Source organism: Stylophora pistillata, chromosome 4 (assembly GCF_964205215.1).
Source record: "Stylophora pistillata chromosome 4, jaStyPist1.2, whole genome shotgun sequence".
Classification (NCBI taxonomy): Eukaryota; Metazoa; Cnidaria; class Anthozoa; order Scleractinia; family Pocilloporidae; genus Stylophora; species Stylophora pistillata.
Window position 1 is genome coordinate 35,790,845 of NC_142522.1, and position 19,291 is coordinate 35,810,135.

General features: G+C 37.6%; 3 protein-coding genes, 2 long non-coding RNA genes and 1 pseudogene across 11 annotated transcripts; 3 read left to right on the forward strand and 3 right to left on the reverse strand.

Annotated features, from left to right (window-relative positions):
• Positions 1-575: 575 nt before the first annotated feature.
• LOC111327823 (uncharacterized) lies at positions 576-5,069 on the reverse strand. The gene is made up of 3 exons (XR_015999965.1): positions 4,930-5,069; positions 1,509-4,140; positions 576-1,188 (listed from the first exon to the last, which is right to left on the reverse strand). It is a non-coding gene; the product is annotated as an uncharacterized LOC111327823 (long non-coding RNA).
• Positions 3,394-18,703, forward strand: LOC111327815 (uncharacterized). 6 transcript variants are annotated; one of them, XM_088756837.1, is made up of 9 exons: positions 3,402-3,491; positions 3,713-3,758; positions 9,648-9,736; positions 10,378-10,774; positions 14,152-14,564; positions 14,950-14,993; positions 15,568-15,704; positions 16,065-16,478; positions 17,944-18,703. In XM_088756837.1, exons 4-9 carry the CDS (start codon positions 10,563-10,565, stop codon positions 18,434-18,436), a joined length of 1,713 nt encoding a protein of 570 aa, XP_088612963.1. In that variant the 5' UTR covers positions 3,402-3,491; positions 3,713-3,758; positions 9,648-9,736; positions 10,378-10,562; the 3' UTR covers positions 18,437-18,703. The 6 variants fall into 6 exon arrangements, with proteins under 6 accessions (XP_088612962.1, XP_088612961.1, XP_022787833.1 ...); XM_088756836.1 differs by lacking the exon at positions 3,713-3,758 and having other exon boundaries at positions 3,394-3,491; XM_088756839.1 differs by lacking the exon at positions 9,648-9,736 and having other exon boundaries at positions 3,400-3,491.
• LOC111327820 (uncharacterized) lies at positions 4,923-7,109 on the forward strand. 2 transcript variants are annotated; one of them, XR_002694566.2, is made up of 2 exons: positions 4,923-5,198; positions 6,043-7,109. XR_002694566.2 is itself a non-coding variant. In XM_022932106.2 (2 exons), the coding sequence occupies exons 1-2, from the start codon at positions 5,050-5,052 to the stop codon at positions 6,438-6,440; spliced, it is 531 nt and encodes a 176-aa protein (XP_022787841.1). In that variant the 5' UTR covers positions 4,923-5,049; the 3' UTR covers positions 6,441-7,109. The 2 variants fall into 2 exon arrangements, 1 of the variants encoding a protein (XP_022787841.1); XM_022932106.2 differs by having other exon boundaries at positions 6,059-7,109.
• On the reverse strand, positions 7,312-8,379 carry LOC148733509 (uncharacterized; annotated as a pseudogene).
• On the reverse strand, positions 9,823-10,369 carry LOC148733510 (uncharacterized). Its single transcript, XR_015999970.1, has 2 exons — positions 10,244-10,369; positions 9,823-10,000 (listed from the first exon to the last, which is right to left on the reverse strand). It is a non-coding gene; the product is annotated as an uncharacterized LOC148733510 (long non-coding RNA).
• Positions 10,806-13,882, forward strand: LOC148733511 (uncharacterized). The gene has a single exon (XM_088756840.1). The coding sequence runs from the start codon at positions 11,561-11,563 to the stop codon at positions 13,394-13,396; it is 1,836 nt and encodes a 611-aa protein (XP_088612966.1). The 5' UTR covers positions 10,806-11,560; the 3' UTR covers positions 13,397-13,882.
• Positions 18,704-19,291: the final 588 nt, after the last annotated feature.

The following is a 19,291-nucleotide window of genomic DNA, read 5'->3' on the forward strand; positions in this document are numbered from 1 at the left end:
CTAATAACATCAACGAAAGAAGAAGATAGAAGGAAGAAGAACAACAACAACTCGGAGATGGGGAGACTGAATTTTATTCGACTTTCTCGAATATTATCGGATCACGACCGATGCATACAGTGGTGTAAGGATCACAACCTGCTTGTGACGTCGGTAAAATGTCCTCGAGCTGGGCGCAGCATTGAACTTAGCTGGACGCGACGTGCTTCATCGCGAGACGGGTACGAGTGGCGATGTTCAAAAAAGGGTTGCGATGGAATGGCTTCAATGCGCCGGAATTCACCGGTGCGCACACACATGGTATCGAAAATACATGGTGGGGAATCAAGCAAGGTTTGCCCCAAACAGGAACATCCAAAGGACTTTTCGATGGCTACCTACAAGAATATATGTGGCGTCAGCACTACGGAAACGATCCCTTTGGAAACATTATCGAACGTATCGCCCAACTTTGTGAAGTCCAGAAAGACTAGATACAAAGGTTTCTTTGCATCGCTGTATGCACCGGCCTTCACGAACAATTTTCATCACTAGGACACGAAAGGATAATGAAAGAATCAACCAAAATCACAAGAACAGGTAAGACACAACATTTATTTAAACTTTGCATTGACAAACTTCAAAGCCTGACCGTAGACTTAACGTTAACATTCAGTTATATTTCAAAATTAAAAACCTCTGGAAAATTACTTGAGTTTTCTGTTTTGCAAAGCTAAAACGCGCCAAATTTACCCTGTTTCAAAAAAATCCAAACTTTTCAAAACAAAGACTACTAGTCTCTGCGGAGTTCTATTGTTATCGCTATTGTTTTAATTGAACAAAGACTGAATGCATAATTAATGTATGGGGTTATATGGTACTCTTGCCGGCCTAAGTTCAAATCGTATTTCAGTGTGCTGATCAGGCATTCTGCGGAGTATTTGGTATAAACTGTATACCAAATATTGGTCATAGATTTGGATAGTGTCCAGCCGTCTGATCATGAATCCAACTGCTTGCAGAAAATGAGTGCCTATATCCTCTGAGGTAAGGGGAATCCAATATAATACGCCGTGGAAATGAATAGCAGTTGAAAACAAGCGATCAGACGCGTGGCTGACATCGTAAATTTCGCTCTGATCCTTTCATTACTTCATAGCCGCTTTTTCTTGGATAGAAAGCATGAATCTAGCCAATTGCATCCATTATCTAGAGAAATAAATAAAACAAAATATTCGGCTGAGGTGCACTTCTCAACAGAAATTTGTGAGATTGAGACATATATGTATATATAAGAAGGAATTTGAGAAAAATATGCATCACTGTTTATCATAAATGGGCCCTCTGAAGTGAAACATGAAGTTTCTTAACTCAAAGTAAATTGTGGGCAAAACATTATTATCTACTGCTAATTTACCGCTTTTCTAATTAATTTAAGTTCAGAAGGAAATAAAGTAGAGAGAACTTGTAATCCATTGAGCGGAAGTACACATGATTTACAAATTCTTAGAATTTGGTGAAATACCCACTTTTGCTTTCGATCTTGATTCGAGTTATCAGTTTTGGGTTTCTCGCTTAAACAGTAAATTTCTGTATCAATGTTACCGCTACAGTGAGTCATTCCCTGGAGAATCTCTACAATGTCGGGCACATTTAGTCAATAGTCGCGTTGATTAGCTGTTCCCAAACTGAACGTGACTGGACATGTGACCTATTTTTAGTCACTTCGATATAGCATTAAAGGAAGTTGAAGTTGTTTATGTCAAGAACTGCACCGCTTTACGTCAATTCCATATTTTGAAACGATCTTCCTTCTAATGGCGAAACATTTGTGTTCACTTTTCAACCGCTAAACTGCTGGTCTTCGTCAAACCTCACAAAGCCCGGTAGAAAGTATCTTCACTTCGCCAGCAAATTGTCGATTGATCAAACCAAATCATTCGATTCTCGCTACATTTAGCCAGCATTTAGAGATAAAGCAGATATTAGTCTTTTTTCTTCATTGATTTAGGGAAAAATCTGCGTTTGCCGGTGACATCTTTTCTCTCTTCTCTACTAGTGTGAAAATCAGTTAGTGGGTAAATAAGGAAGTGCATTTTTAAATGCCCTTGCGAGCTTGCCTTGATTAGTCACGCAACACGTTACGTGACGTGACCAAGCTAGTATTAAGTCATGACAAGTCAATTGAAAACCACATCGGTACCACAGTCTAAATTCTTTTTGTTTTGTTTTGTTTTTTTTATTGGGGGGGGGGGGGGGGTGGTATCTCACAAAACTTGTCAATCAAGTACACAGTCCTCTGCAGTTTGTGACTGAGCTATTTTCCTGTTGTTTCTGAATGTCGGTTTCATTTAGTTGAGGCCGGTTTATAAAAGCCTAAACTCCACTCGTAGCTTCTCTATTTCATTTCTTATCACTAAGAAGCCTGAACGATGTAAGAAAACTGATCTGAAGTCTGAAGTAAGAGAATATCGTGGTACCGATGTGTTTTTGACATATCCAATAATTTGTCACCTTTTAATTTATTCGCTTATCAAGCTAATATTCACCCCTTAAGACAAGATCATCTTCAAGAGGCGACTATTTTGTTGAAATTTCAAGATTAGATATACAAAAAAGGGCATTTTTGAGAACTGGTGTTAGAATCTGGAATAGCTTGTCTTGTGAAGTGCGTCAGCTATCAAAATACAATTTTAAGAGTAAAATCCATGATTTCCTCCTTCAGAGACTTGAAAAATATGATGATTATATTGATTTGTCTACTTTAATAGCACAACTATAAGACCCCAGCTTGTTCTGTTCTCTTGCCGTATCTTAAATGAATTAATGTAGTTGTAATTTGTCTAATTAATCTCTTGCTCTGTAAATCTTTTTATTTTATAATATATGTATTTAACACTGCCTGCCTCAAATAGCCTTTGTTAACTGCCGGTAGTGTATATTTTTTGTAATATTGTAATAATATCCAAATACTATCCAAATACTATCCAACATCAGGCTATGGTACCAGGAGAAGATAAACCTGACTCTTGATGATACTGAATACCCTATTTAGGCCGAAGAACAAATCTCTTCACTCATTTTTCGATTGTATGTTCCCCGACTGTTGCTGTAATGTTTTGATGCAGAATACTCGCATGGCCATGTGAGTAAATTTTCAAAAATCAAGAGATTGCTTCAGGATCAAGGGGTTTACAGTTGTTTCAAGAAAGGCTTTCGGGAAAAAAGCGTTCAAGTGCACACGACAACTATCCACAGGATATTTAAAAAATTTTTACGCATTAATTTTAAGACATTAGCTATATCAGTTAAAGGTGGTTCAATCAGGCCCTCTTCCAACCTGCCCCATCCCCCTACCAAGTTCTTGATCTATGACAGCATTGCTAATCTGACCAATTCTATTTCACTTTACAGAAGCAGGACTTTACTCCAGCATTCAGAAGGAAAAGGGATGGAAGGATCAAAATTATTTTTAATTCTCCAATTATGGCTTCATTGCAATATCATCCACGGTAAGTTGCTTCATCATTTTAACCTGAATTTTCAACTGAAATAGTCAGTTCTCCTTGCAACATGTCCTTTAGGAACTGCACTGATTCACTGGGTTATTAACAAACTTGTATCCAGGAATTCTTACCAGCACAAATGCACAATATGAGTTAGTGTCATAATCGTGAACTGTCATGCATGCAAATTAAGTGCGGAATACAACAGACTTTTTTTCGGTTTACAGGCATAATAACCCACGCAGAATGTTGGGAGAACTCTCATTATCCCAGGTGGGTTACTTCACTGGTAAACCGATAAAAAGTGCAGTCTATTGCTCGTATGAAAGAAACTTAAATTGTTTCAATTTTCTATGGGTTTACCAGTACAATAAATGATAGGTTTTTTGACCAATCAGGTGAGAGAGTGGATAAGCTGTACACATAGAACCTACCTGTGTGTTTAACATTTTAAAAGCAATTTGATAGGATTAAACTCTTTTTCAACTCATATAGTGCAGTGGTAAAACGTAACAATTGTACACATCCATCTTTTATATTATCTATTAAACAAATATGTACAGCAATAACACCTACAATTAACATCTCACTTTTAAGTGTATAAAATTAACTTTCCAGAGAACTATAAATCACATCATTGAAAGCCAGGAGTTTCCTGAAAAAAATAAATTTAAAACACAAAATAAGCAAAATAATAATGCAAAACTCGAGGTAAAAGTCACTTATCTTCATTAGCACAGGATATGGCAGATTATTTGATAGCACAAATTGATCATGAACATGTTAGCAATACGTCCTGAAAATTTGAAAGAAAAACAATAAATATTGATTTTTTTAACGAATTTTTATTTGTGCCCATATCATCCGAAATAAATTCAAAAATTCAAAAGATGCATTTTCATGGTAGCAGCCTATCGAACGAAGTATCGATTCCACTTCGAATCGCTTCGCATTTATAATAATAATAATAATAATAATAGTAAGGTTTTTATGGGCGCATTTAAGGTTCTCAATGCGCTTACATAGCATAATAAAAATAAAATATAACAACGATACTAACAGTTAGTAGTACCTACACAAACAAAAATAAAGTTAAATGGGATAAAAACCTATGTAGTGTTTCACAATACTAAAAATAAAATTTCCAGAATAGGAATGTTTTAAGGGCAGATTTAAAAGACGAAAGAGAAGCTGCAGATTTAAGAGAATTAGGAAGAGTATTCCATAATGTAGGTGCACAGAAGGAGAATGCACAAAACATGTTCTCGGCGTAAATTACTGTTTATTGGAGTCCCGTAAATCAATTTAAAATCAAATTTGAAGAGCTGCGCGAGAAATCAAAACAGAAAATCAAACAGAAAAGGACAGCCTGAGGCGAACAACTTCGAATTTCATGACCACGCGGTCGATGGCAACGATTTCGCAATGGTACTAGACTTCTTACCTCGATTCTCCATTACTGGTCCAAATCGCTTTCTTATTCACTTTCCATCCCATCAGCAAAGTTTTTATCATAAAATAGCTCCAGTACCGGCGGAGATATTAGTGAGTTTACAGTCCGAAAATGTTCGCGACGCCGCGGCCGAAGGTACATAACTGCGTATGCGCATGTCATAGCGTGACGGCGTCGGCTGACGGCCAGGCGGGAAGATCTCCTATTTTGAAGGCGTCTTGCAGGATGGAGGGATCGAAGAAGAAAACCAATATAAAAAGGTAAGTTTTGTACAAATTATACCCCTTTGCATCAAATGCTGCTGTTTAATAAAATTTTTGTGTCTCATAATAATTAAAATTTTTTGTCTCATAAAGATAGAGTTTATCTTTTGCTTGGAGTACGTACGCATTTTAAAGATGCCTTCGTTGTTTATAAACCAGCAGTCAATGACTGCACTGTTCCCAAAACAAGACAAATGTATTTCTTAGAATATTCTTTCTTTTCTGACACAACTTAATTTTCAGTTGTATCTTTCTCTAATCCGTTTCTACTCTGAATCAAATTGGCTAAATTTAGTCTCATGATTATTGTGCATAGTTGTTGTGTTACTCTTGGAGCCCTTCGGAAATCAGGGCTCAGTCACCAAAATAATTTTCTGCTCACATTAAATTACGAAGGATCCAGGGAAATCGGTCAACAAAACCAGTCATACTAAAGAATAGCAAGAACGAAGAAAAAGAGTTATGGAATTTGTAACCTTAAAGGGTTTTTGCTCTCGAAATTAAAGGGCTGCATGTTTGTTGAATTATCAAATTATAAATCTTTCCTTCGACTGCTTTGATGAAATTGTCATTCTTTGAATCATCTGTTCTCTGAAATGAAGTCTTGAATTGATTTAGACTAGCCATCTCTTAGCCATGTTGATTATCTTAAGTTGAAAATTTTAATGTAAGAGGTTTGAGCGAATGTAAGTTATTTGTTTAGTAACATACCATTAATGAATATTTTTTGCAGCTCACTCAAATTTTTTAGTTGCAAGATATTTATAGAAAAGTGATGTCGTATGTAACAATGGAAACAACAAATCTATTTATATTGTTTCTGTAACTTTTTCCTCACAAGATATTTGCCCTTACAGTGTTAAAAGGCCAATGGTGTGGAGTGATCAACACAATATGTTATTGCAAGAAATTTATTTGTCTGAATCTTGGAAGTACAAACGAGGAAGTAAACCGCGAGGTCAAGTGTGGGAGAGAATAAGTGAGTCCTTAAGTAAGCTTGAATCTACCAGGTTTACTGTGAATCAGAAATCTGTATGTGATCACTACATCATGCTAGAGAAAGAACAAAAGAATAAAATAAGAGAAGAAAAGGCCAGTGGGATTGCCCTGCAACATACACCATTTGATGACTCTATGACAGACATTATTGAACAATTTAAAGAGAGAGATGCTGAAGATCAGCAACTGGAATCAGAAAAAAAGGGGAAAGGCAGAGGAAGAGACTGCAAAGGCAGTTGAAATGCTAAAGGCTTCAATGGAAACATTTGCTCAGAGCAAGAAGAGGAAGGGTGAACAAGAACAATGCAAGCGTTCCACAGGCACTGAAACTGTCGCTTACTTAAGAGGAAAGGCTGAATTTGATGCCAGCCTGAAAAGAGAGGAGCTTCAATAAAGGAAGGCTGAGCTTGATGTGAAAAAAATCCAACAAGAAAATCTCATGATACAGCAAGAGAGTCTCGCAAAGGTGTTATTAGACAACATCAAAAGCCAACAAAAACAGCAGGACCAGCTCCTACTGCAAATGCAAGTGCAGAACACTGCTTTGCCAACTTTACTGCAAGGTGCATTCACGCCAAAGGATGCTTAGAGGCACTTGACTTTAAAATTATTTTGAAACTGAGCATTCCTTATTTCCATTTTTTATGAGAATTAATTTGTTTTGCCTGTTGGGACTGCCATAACTTTGCAGAAGGCAGAAAATTTTAGGTATGTTATGAAAGTGTGATCCTTATACCTTAGCCACATTGTCAATTTTGCAGAAAAAAGGATAATTTGTGTGAAGTAGGCATTTCAAAAGACCAAACATTCTATTTTCATATAATGCAAGCTCTTTAATACCGTGGTATAATTCTATTATTTTCTATCATTTGTAAATGTTCAGAATAAAAGTTGTGTCCCAACAGTGAATGCTGTCCATTTGCCTGTCACTTACCTTAAACACAGTTCATAGAAATCAATGCAACTTATAGGTTTTATTTAAAAGTAACACAATAAATTTGGGTTAAAAGTACAACAGTCAAATATTTGTCAAAATGAAAAGTTGCCACCTATAGAGCTTCAGTTAAAATGATCTTACAGCTTGAGCTATGTTGCATGAATGTTGACCGATTTACAAAAAATAGTCTTGGGGAGTTGGTGGTTGAACATTAAAATATTCAGAAGTTGTTGAACCATATAAGCAGCACCTTGCATTGTGAAGTAAAGTGCAAACAATGTACATTTTCCCCACTGCGCTGAGTTGAACTTTTAAATTCTTTTTGAAGTCTAAGAGTTTAAAGTAATTGATTATGTCCTTGAAAATCCATTGTACAGATACCCTCATGCTACTCATAGCACTGTTCCAGTCCTTCTCATTCTGTGTCATCCTTGCTCCCTTAAAAAGGACCTTGCAGTTGTGGACGATGGGGATAGGCGGGATCACCATATATAATGAGTCTCCATTTATGTTAACAGCATATTGCACCAGTTGGTTATATAAATTAGATTCAGCTAACATAGCACTGTCATGTCGTTTTCCCTCCACTGGGCCAAACAAATTAACTACCAGACCGTTTGGAACCGCGAGGGACTGAAATTTTATAGCGTGAACTTTTTTGTGGCCATTGTACAGAACTCTTTGATTTTTGCCGGGTAGGGAAACAGGCCTCACCGTTCCGTCCACAAAACCAAAACAATTCTGCAAACCACTGCCAACCTGAAAAGTAGCATTAGGAAAGTTCTCCAAATTATCAGGGGAAAGCCAAGGTTGATTGAGCGTTGTTAGCAAATGGTTCCAGTGCGTATATACCATAACCAAAGTACTTGTCATACAAAGTTGAGGCACGGGCCTAGCGAACCTTGGAATCATGTCAAGATAGCAGCAAGGGTAAGCAAATCGTTTTAAAAAGATGCAGGGAACATCAGTGCCATCTACTGTCAAGCCATTATAGCATGTAAATTCCGATGGGAGATTCAAGACTTCCTTTAAGTTATACACATCATTCTTGTAAAAGCGAAATTCAGCTTGGCATTCATCGTCAGACATCATGTCGAGTTCAAAAGCTTCGTAATTCCAGTAAGGAAAGTCAGGGCTCTTTGCAGTGTTGATATCGTACAGCAAAACAAATTCTTCATCATTTATGACACTTGAATCGTACACATAAAGAAGGGAGATCCTGGTCTCCCTTAACTTTGGCATAATTTCTTATTACAAAAGAAAAAAGGCCAAGAAACTTTCCACGTACTGTGCTTGCTCGTGTGGCTACGATGTTTGATGAGCTGATCTCAAACTGGCGCAATGTGAAATTTTCCCGCCAATAGGATTCGCCGCGTCATCGTGATCGGAATCGAACGTAAACTATTTTACATACAAGCCGTCAGGCTCGACGCGACCACCAAGACAGACCGCGGCGTCCTCTAGAATCACAGCATCGTAAACTCACACGCGCTCGCTTGGATGCCTTCCTCACGGGTGAAATTTGAAATTTGAAATGAGAGTTGTGCACGTTACATTCAAACGTCTCCCACCAAACTCGGTAAGTGATTTGTTTAATATTTCAACGTCATACACACCAAATTTGGGGGAGATCGAAACTAAAGCAATGCCATTTCGAGCCGGTCAAATTCAGGGGAGGCCCTCCTCCCCTAGCTAGAGCACAGGCAGCCCAAGCTCACCACTAGAAAAGCGGACGTGACTCTTACAGTGTTGCGCAGCGTTTTATATTTATAAAGGTTTGTTTAGGATGTTATCGGTTTGCCTTAAAAGAGAGAAAAAATGTCTTGTTTTGAAAAAGTGGACTTACCTTATTGCCTTGTTGTTTTCTTTGTTGATTACCAGCGTCTCAGGCCATTTTGAAGCGTTTACGGCGAGTTAGCGATATCTTGGTGTTCAACTGCTAAAAAAATATGGCGCGTTATTAGGGTCAAAATAAAAAAGATACATTCCTCATTATGAATTGAAAATGATATGTTCTTTGTCATCTAATTCTGCAAACTTACCTTCTTTTCCAGCTTGAATTGTGAAAGGTTACATTTGAACATTATCGCATCACAAAAAAAATCGGCAAAATTCCGTCATTATTCCTGAAATAACACATTCCCCTGTGACTGTTGAATTGGAAACTTCCTTCTGCCGGGGTGTGCGATTTGTGATGAACAAGGCATTTAGAATTGAATACGCGGATTTTGAATTGAATTCTTTCGACCAGGCGTACATGACGTATCTGATAGACACGGCTTGGTCACTAAGCCGGTATGACGTCTGCCTGATACTTGGATTTTCGCGCCATGCGTTCTTGCTAGTGATGGATCCGGCTACCCAGAATATTCTTCGCGAGTGTGCTGATCGGCTCATTCAAAAGGTCAGTTTGCAGAATTAGACGACAAAGAACATATCATTTTCAATTCATAATGAGGGATGTATCTTTTTTATTTTGACCCTAATAACGCGCCATATTTTTTTTGCAGTGAACACCAAAATATCGCTAACTCGCCGAAAACGCTCCAAAATGGCCTGAGACGCTGGTAGTCAACAAAGAAAACAACAAGGCAATAAGGTAAGTCCATTTTATTTCAATACAAGACATTTTTTCTCTCTTTTAAGGCAAACCGATAACATCCCATACAAAACAACAAGGCAATGAGGTAAGTCCATTTTATTTCAAAACAAGACATTTTTTTTTCTCTCTTTTAAGGCAAACCGATAACATCCCATACAAACCATTATAAATATAAAACGTTGCGCAACACTGTAAGAGTCACGTTCGCTTTTCTTGTAGTGAGCTTGGGCTGCCTGTGGCTAGAGGAGCCGCCTTAGCGACCTTTTCATTTTTTTTTTTTTTTTTTTTTTTTTTTTAATACAGCATTGTTTATTACACTTACACATGTACTTACACTATAATTACTTTTTACACCATGTTTAAACTACATTAACTTACACTACTTACAATACATATATAACAATACAGTTACACTAGTCAAATTTAATAACAGTTGATCCATTTACCACATTATTGTTTGCATGTTAATTGTCGAGTAAACTACAGAAAAAATTTCCATTTGACCTTTTCATTTTTGTAGAATCACCTGATTTGATCAGGCGGAGGTTAATAATTTCATTTTTTTCTCTACTGTACTCCTTCTCATTCACTCGTCATCTTGTGGAATTTTTTGATTAACTATTCTTTTCTCCTCACAGCTTGTACTTTAGGGCCGTGCTTGTACTTTAGCGTTGGGAATACCATAAATAGTATCAAGCTGTCCGTTGGGCCAACCACTTCTACTGTTGTAGTGCAAGACATTGGACGGGTTTTTGCCATTGCAGTGGACGTGGAAGACAACTTTATCTATTGGAGTGATTTTGGGATTGGTACTATCAAAAGAATGAATCTTCAAACGAACAAAAAAGAAAACGTAGCGGAAAGTGTCGGTAAAGTGGAAGGAATAGCCATAGACTGGATTGATAAAGACATCTTTTGGACAGACACAACCAACAACCGAATAGAAAAGGCAAAGGTTGACGGAAGTGACAGAAAGATACTGTTTGATAGAGACATTGACCAGCCTCGAGGTATTGCTGTTGATTTGGTCAATGGGTGAGTAAAGGGAAGTCATATGTACTTAAAGAATTGAAATCAAAACTCATAAACTGAGAAATTCAATATAACTAAGAAATGTCTAATTGTGCCACTCAGGATAGACCATTTTTTAAAAAAATTTTGTGTGTGTCTGTGTTCAAATTAATAATTAAGCGTTGTTCTTAACGCTTCACAGAATAGTATTTCCATTAATAATAATAATAATAATAATAATTATTATTATTATTATTATTATTATTATTATTATATTTAACGAGAGAGCCCAACTCGCCAAAGCAGTTTTCAGTGGGGCCTTCATTGCTTTCAATGGTGACTGGTGAATCACGTTTCTTGTTACACGTTTGTACAACTTGCTCTAATGGCGTAAAAAAGCTGCTCAGCAATCTAACTTTTGCTTAAGGTGGTACGATACAAAAAAAAATGCAATTTTTGTTGAAAATGAGTCTATTTTTTTTCCATTCGATTTCACTTCTAAAGGCTTTTGTTTAATAGCCCCAAATGTCTTTTTGTGAATAATTTGTCAGGAAATAGTAATAAAATGCAATTTCTAAGGCACTGTTGTTCCGTTGCCATGGAAACGCATTTTTAAATGCGACCTTTTAGGGCCTAAAAGTGCGATTTCCTCCCAGATCAAAGCAAGCTGATTGCGTCTTGAGTAAGCTATTGGGAGACTGGGGCCCAACAATGACTTTCAGCCTCGTTTTGATATATTTCGGTGAACAGCCGTTATTATCAATCATTCAGTTGTGAATTTTCGCAAGTGAGAGAGCTTCAATCATCAAAATGCCGAAATTTTCGTCTCAGAGACGCAAGAAGCGCAAATTTTATGGAAATCGCTTTTCAAATAGTCCAAGAATTAACGAAGAAGAGTCGATTGTTGTCGAAAGCGCTTCGAGTGGGATACGTGAATCCACAGACGGCATTTCACATGATCAGAGCGAAGCGAAGGAATCTTCGGCTTCGTATCGAAAGCTTCAATCAACTTCCCAAGAAGACAAACCCAAGCCTAAGCTGATCAAGGTAGATAAAGAGGAAACCAGTCCATCCATTACAGGGTTCAGGTTCTGTGATATGGAGGTGCTATCGTCCGTTTTTTCTTTGCTACGTTGTGGCGAATGCGGCGATTTCAGTCTTTTGTTTATGGAAGATAATTTGAAACGGAAGGGATGTGCGTCAACTTTGCGTTTGCTGTGCGAGCAGTGTGGATGGAAACATTCATTTTGCACATCAAAAAAGCAAGGAAAGAGTTTTGAAGTAAATCGGCGAATCGTTTATGGTATGAGAACTCTTGGAAAGGGTTATGCTGGTGCAAGGAAATTCTGCACAATTATGAACATGCCTCCACCTCCAAATGAGAAAGCTTTCCTCAGCAACTCGCGCGTAATCGGCCGTCACATGAAAGCGATTGCAAAGGAAACAATGAAAAAGGCAGGAGAAGAAGTTTTATCTCTCAAGAAGGATGTAAATTCTTCTGAAGGTCTACCTGTGAACTGTGGTGTTTCTTGTGACGGAACATGGCAAAAGAGAGGCTACTCGTCACGCAATGGTTGTGTGACTGTCATATCTATGGACACAGGAAAGGTTCTTGATGTGGAGGCCCTAAGCCAAGGATGCAAACAGTGTGAGCGGCATGAACAAATGGACAAGAATTCTCTCGAATATCAGATGTGGAGAGCTGATCACACCACTTGCAAGTCAAATTTCCAGGGATCAGCACCTGCTATGGAACCAGAGGGTGCAGAGCGCATATTTCAAAGGTCTGTTGAGCTGCACAATCTCAGGTACACTGAATTTTATGGGGATGGGGACAGCAAGAGTTTTTCCAGGATAAAGAATATTTATCAAGATGCTGGAATTTTAGTGGAAAAGAAAGAATGCATTGGTCATGTGCAGAAGAGGGTTGGAACTGCACTTCGCAAATTAAAACGTGACAATCCAGGCCTTGGAGGCAGAGGGAAACTCACAGATAGTCTAATTGATAAACTGCAGAACTATTATGGCATTGCCATAAGGTGCAATGTTGGAAATTTGGCTGGAATGAAGAAAGCTATCCATGCTAGCCTCATGCATTGTGCCTCAAGTGAGGCACGCCCACTTCATGACCACTGCCCAACAGGTAGTGCAAGTTGGTGCAAGTATCAAAAGGACAAAGCCAACCATACGAATCTCTTTAAGCATGGACCTGGCCTTCCTTTACCTGTTATTGCCAAGCTAAAGCCTGAATATATTCGACTTAGTGAGAACAACTTATTGCAGAAGTGCTTACATGGCAAGACACAAAATCAAAATGAGTCTTTGAATGGCATGGTATGGCAAAGGATTCCAAAAGAAATTTATGTTGGAAGGGAGACATTAGAATTAGGACTTTATGATGCTGTTTCTTATTTTAATATTGGTTCAATGAGTATTATTAAGCTTTTCCAAGCCCTTGGTATTCCTTCTGGCAAATATACCGAGGAGGGTTGCAGACTCCAAGACCAGCTTAGAGTTAATATTGCGCAACATAAAAGCAAAGCTACTACCAAGAAGCGACGCAAAGTGATTAGGGGCCTTAAAAAACGAAAAGATGACCATAATAAGCAAACTGAAGGAGTCAGCTATGGCCCTGGTCAGTTTTGAACAATTCAATTCATGGAAACTGTGTTCAAGTCTTGAAAAAATCAGTTTAAAAACTTTAAACCAGTTTTCTCTCAATTTCGAATTTTATGAAACTACCGACACGCTAGCAAAGATAACTTTCCGGCGTTTTATTCAATTCTTCTCATTTTTGGAGTGAGAGATCTCAGTATATTTTTGCATGCAATGAACTAGAAACATACACTTAGGTGCATCTTTTGTTGTTAAATGACCAAAATGAGATTGCTCATCTTATCAATTCCTGAAAGTTGTTGTGTTTTCTTTAATATTTTCCATTCTATATGACTGAGAGGTGTTTCTGTAGTTCATTGCATGCAGGTGCATGTAAAGATCATTGTCTAAAAATTTTGTGAATTTTTAATCTAATGTTAAAGAGTTATGACTGTTCTTGTTTGGTTGCCCACCGGGGGGCATCATTTGCTAATTCTCAGCAGCAATAATAAAATATCAAGTCAAAAACTGCAAAAATACAGTTGTCTCCATGTGTCAATTTAGGTGATATAGATAACTTTTTGTAAAAAAACATGAAAAAATGTTGATTTTTTGAGGGTTGTACCACCTTAAGAAGTCTGTGCGGAAACAAATGGTTAAAATAAGGACGTCTCACGTGACTACCAACGTGACCCTAAAAGGAAGAGAGGATTACTCATCTGGAAACGCAATTGCCTCTTAGCAAGAAAAGCCAGCCAATCGTTTTCAAGAGGAATAACGTAGAATTGATTAATCAAATCTTACAGGTACATCTTCTGGTCAGATTGGGGGTCAAATCCTAAAATTGAAAGAGCCACCTTAGATGGGAAGGAAAGAGTCATCATTGTGGAAGCGAGCTCCAGCACCCCCTTGAAGTGGGTAAATGGTGTAATAGTAGACTATGCTGACCCAGAAAGCGTAATTTATTGGGTCGATGCTGGTCTGGGTGTGGTCGGCAGAGCTGATCTGGACGGACGCAATCGAAAACTATCAAAAAACTTAACGAACAGTATTTTGTTCGCTATAGCACTTCACAATGAAACCTTGTACTTGTCTGATAATACAGCAAAGACAATTAGGTTGGTGGACAAAAAAAGCCTGAAATATCTTGGAAAACTCGACTTGTCTTTCCCAGAAATACTTGGAATTACTGTATTAGATGGATCAAGGCAACCCTTAAGTAAGTAGAACACGTTTCTTGTTTTTCCTTCTTCGAAATTGGCTTTAAAATTTTTTTACAATGTAAATGTGGAGCAATTTTGATTTTTCAATCATCTCAAGTTATTTTTTCAATCATCTCAAGAAAATGTGCTTTACATTTACAGAGGAATGTTTCATGGCACACATTTTAAAAAGCTGTAATGAACAACAGCTATAGACCTTCGGTCACAAGTATCGCAGGACTCTTTCAGTAGCACTCAAAGCCACTTAAAGTCGATAAATAACTATTTTATCAGAAAATGCAAAAGGAAAACAATCGTTTTTGAGCCGTCATTTATAACTCTGCATTCTCCGGAAAGTTATCCGTTCACCAGTTTAACGAAATCAAATTTATTTTTAAATAGATCTGGTAGCAGTCAGCATTACCTTGGAAATGAAAATGGAAGAGGTATTTAAAAATTTTCAGCTTAAATTTTTCGAATTATGCGATCGTTTCATACCTAAGGACCAAGCATAATTTATCGCCGGGCGGAGGGAGGAAGAAGGGCGGAGGAATTTTTGGGGAGGGGGCAGTGACATAGTTTTCAGGAGGAACGGGAGGAGAATCAGTCGTCGCCATCAAATTATAAAAGGGGAGGGGACTATAGAAAATTGACTTCCAATAAACTGCCAATGACCGGGGGGGGGCTATGAGAATAGTACAGAGTTTTATGGAGGGAGGGAGGGGATCAAGTGCCTAATGCTTTCGTTCGGACACAATTGTCTGCCCTTTCCGACTTCTTTGATAACACTACATGTAGCACTGGCCATTGCAACTATATAAACATTCTTAAATATATGAACGATTTGCTGGGGGCGTTCCAAAAGTCATCATGTGAGAGGCCTTTTTTGGCTTTGCGAAGCAATTTTAGCCTAATTGCTCCAGGCTTGATCGGTTAACTACAATACTCTTAAGCAGAATTAGTCAACGCGTTTGCCAGCTGACTTAAGGTTGAAGTATTAATGATGTAATGTTTCTATAGAATAATTCGATAAAAGAATCTGTTCCCTTTCGTCTTCAAATATATGTTCATCAGTGGGAGGAAGAGAAATTTAAACAAGCAGTCGTGAAAGGGATAAGAGACTACTGCTATGAGGATGCATGCAGTTACAATTCAAGGTATTACGTCTATTTGCATTTTAGTTTATTACTATTGTAGTTTGAAATGTTCTTAATATAGAGATAGCTATAGGAACCCAACGTGTGAGGGCACGCCCAACAGAGCGAATGCACCATTCACGATAAGAAATAGGGAAGCATTAAGTTATTTCCCATATGGACGCAAGAGACTGTCACCCATGACCAGAGGTCGGGGGGAACCTAACACAGTGGCTTTGATAGACTGACTGTCATTGCTTGACTGTTGAGACTTAGAGCACCTGAGTGTGAAACAAGAGGATAATGCAAAGTGCAACGCCACATGATCATTCTTTAGCCAAAGGCGTATATAACACTACGATGTCCTTTGTTTCTCAACAGAAATACAACCATTGCAGGGAAATTATGCAGCACCTTTCCAAATGACTCCAACGCCGGTTCAGTTCAGATCAGGGTCCTAAAGAAACCTGGAGAGTTTTTAGTTTTAAATCAAACTAAAGTGGTTTTTTCACTTATTCTTCAAACCCAATCCAATTCAACCCGTTCGGTTGTGAAAAACAACACTTTGGATTATGTTGTACAAAAGAGTGTCTACTATATCAGCAAACACTTAGGTGGTTACAAGGTTGTCTATGTAAATAGTAAACCTCCATCATTCGAACAATTTTGTGATGTTACGGGAAACAAGGAGAACCGCAATGAAAAGACCATTGCCTCAATAATAGCAGGAATAAGCAGTGGAATCATTCTCTGGGTGGTTATCGTTATTGCTGGCAAAAAAATTCGGCGGCGCAGGTACAATAATACTTTTCTTAATGACTCTCTATTTTAATTACTCAGTCATTCATCTTTTCGCACCATTCGGTCAAATTTGAAATTTATTTCCTAAGGAAAATGATTATATATAAATGTAGCTTTTGTCCACGTCCGTAGACTTCACTTACTTATAAAATTATATCGTTTCACTGATCAGTGCTTCTGCAGTTCAACTTTAACTAACACTCAGTGGATACTTCATTATTTCGTGTTCTGATTCCTGATTACAAGTTGCTGCTAACAGGATTAGCTCAGATCTCAACTGTCAACTCTACTCAATTCAATTCTATTCTATTCTAATTGAAAATGCTGTTCACCAGCTTATAAAGGCAACACTAAAGGTGGCACTACTAAGCTGTCAATCTTCTTGCACACTAAGTATGCACCTTCAAGTTGTTTGCGCTGTACAAAATGACTTCCAACCTAAAAAAAACTTCATACTTTTGTGTTAAGATCGGCCAAAACAGAAACAATATGGTTCGAATCCCGTACAAGCCTGAATTTTTTCAGGTCTGATTTTCACTATTGCTTAAATAGTGCTCTTTACTGCAAGGATCGTGCACAAATACGTTTCTATAAGCGCAGTTTAGATATATGAATTTCATACATTCGTTGTGTTTGAATATAAAATTATAATTAACTTATTGGCAGAATTAGAATCATACCTGGAAAGATATCTTGAGAGAAAATAGCCTTAGAAGGCTGTTACATAACAACAGAATAAACAGAGAATTCGAGGAAGAAGGGGCAGACACAAGTACCGTCCCCAAAAAGACTAGGTTTTATTCAGACTAGTCAGTTGATTATAGATTCAGTGCGGAAGATGGAAAGTACAAATTGCTTACTCGTAAGGTCACCTTAAAGAAATAGATGTTGAAGGTGTGAAATTAAAATTTAAAAGAGATGAACTATTTTCTCTTAGGAAAAGATAACAATTACATTACTCTACTTGCAAAATGAGACCGCCATTGAAATAGAAAACTATCATCTGCTTATTTGTTTTTCAACTGAAAGGCTTTTGCTAATATATTTATTTCCATTCATTTTCTGAACACTTAAAAGCAAAATGAAAATTCTTGCTTGATTTCTTCAATTTTGTCTTTTAACGCCATTTCAATTCGTTGTGTTTTTTTTTTTTTTTTTTTTTTTTTTTTAGAAATTGCCGCTTTATTCCACGGCAACAATAATTTCTTCTTTCGTATTTAAGAAATGATTGTGTAAATAGTCATATACAACAGCAACAGTCACCCACTAATGGAAGGGAGCTAACAAAGCTCCTGGAAAAAATTTTCTCTCCTTTACACCCTCAACATTCAACGGACTTTTTATATTCTCCTGTGTCAATTCCCCTGTATATCTATTGTAAACGATATGGACTTTAATTGAGTCAGCTCTATAGTTAATTTGATTAATTGACTCATTTCTAGCTTTGTCTACTCTGTAGGCGGGGAAATCAGGAAGCCCAGGGGAGAGATAGTGAGGAAGCCGGAAGGGAACAAGAGAACCCCTATGAAGAAATCCCAGATGTAGCTGTTGACACCAGAAATGGTAACCCAAACGATAACCGCACAAACCATATAGGGGTTACGGAGCAGCCTCAGGCGAACAATTTCGAAGTGGAGAATCAAATCAATTCCGGAAACGAAGAAATAAACCTAAACAACTTTATCAAGGGTCATAAAAATACAGGTAACAGAGGAAAGAAATCCACCAACTTCACACTTGGTTGCTGGAAAAATAAGAATTTGGAAAAAAGCAATGAAATACACGTAAACCCCTCAAATAAGAAGACAGACGGGCAGTGGTTTGGTGGAATCAACAAGAATGATGATGGGAAAGAAAAGCATATGTCCACGCCGTCACCTTTTCCTGACACAAAACGTGGTGCTGGAGATGGTGGTGGGCTCAACAATAGTGGTTACGCGTGCAATGCATGATTTCCGGTGGAGCAATGTCAAGTTCACGGACAGCGAAGTAAGAATGGCTTCTCGATTCGCTTCATCGACCCAGCAAGAAATTGAGAAATTACTTGAGGATAAAGATTCAGAAAATACTAAAAGCCAGAGATCGACAAAAGTGGCGGAGGAGCTGTTCTAATTTCTTTAAAACAATGTATGATAAAACAATTATTGGATTCGGTTTTTTTTTTACCACACAGTTGTACATTTTAAGTGTTCGAAAATAAACTGTGTTGGCTGTGATAATGCGTTTGGGGTTATTTTCTTTAAAACAATGTCTAATAAAACAATTGTTGGATTCGGTTTTTGTGATATCCGGAATAATCAAGGTCTCGGTTAGTGTTGCTACCCTCAGCCTTCGGCTTCGGCTGATAACACTCACCTCGACCTTGATTATTCCGGATATCAAAAAAATCTCATCCAATAGTTGTTTATTATTCGATGCTACAATATTTTGTATTTTTAACATTTTTCTCAATTCTCGTTTGAGGCTCTCAAACGAGAATTGACAGATAGCAGAAATTACGAAAATAATTTTATACATCGGGAAAGACTAAATCAGTTTGCTCTGAGGTAGCTTTCATTGAATATTGAGCCCTGAGTGCTACTGAAATATTTTTTGTTAGACCAGAAATTATTTTCATCACTGCAAGCGTCTGAAACCAAGACGTATTTGAAACTGTTTTGCTCATTCTTGTAAACTTTTCATTCCTCAGTGGTCGAGAACATTCAATCAATATAAAATGGCGTTTGAAGTTGACATGATAAATGCAATGTCTGCACAGAAAGTTGCATTCATCATGTCAGGTTCAAATTTAATAAAAGAATTATTGA

Excerpts from the sequence above, each read along its gene's own strand:
- LOC148733511 (XM_088756840.1), top strand. The coding sequence starts at position 11,561 with ATGCCGAAATTTTCGTCTCAGAGACGCAAGAAGCGCAAATTTTATGGA.
- LOC111327815 (XM_088756835.1), top strand. The coding sequence starts at position 3,431 with ATGGAAGGATCAAAATTATTTTTAATTCTCCAATTATGGCTTCATTGC. Across the intron at positions 3,492-10,377 it reads TCATTGCAATATCATCCACG|CTTGTACTTTAGGGCCGTGC; the intron begins GTAAGTTGCTTC and ends TTCTCCTCACAG. Across the intron at positions 16,479-17,943 it reads AAAAAAATTCGGCGGCGCAG|GCGGGGAAATCAGGAAGCCC; the intron begins GTACAATAATAC and ends TCTACTCTGTAG.
- LOC111327820 (XM_022932106.2), top strand. The coding sequence starts at position 5,050 with ATGTTCGCGACGCCGCGGCCGAAGGTACATAACTGCGTATGCGCATGT. Across the intron at positions 5,199-6,058 it reads AAGAAAACCAATATAAAAAG|TGTTAAAAGGCCAATGGTGT; the intron begins GTAAGTTTTGTA and ends TTGCCCTTACAG.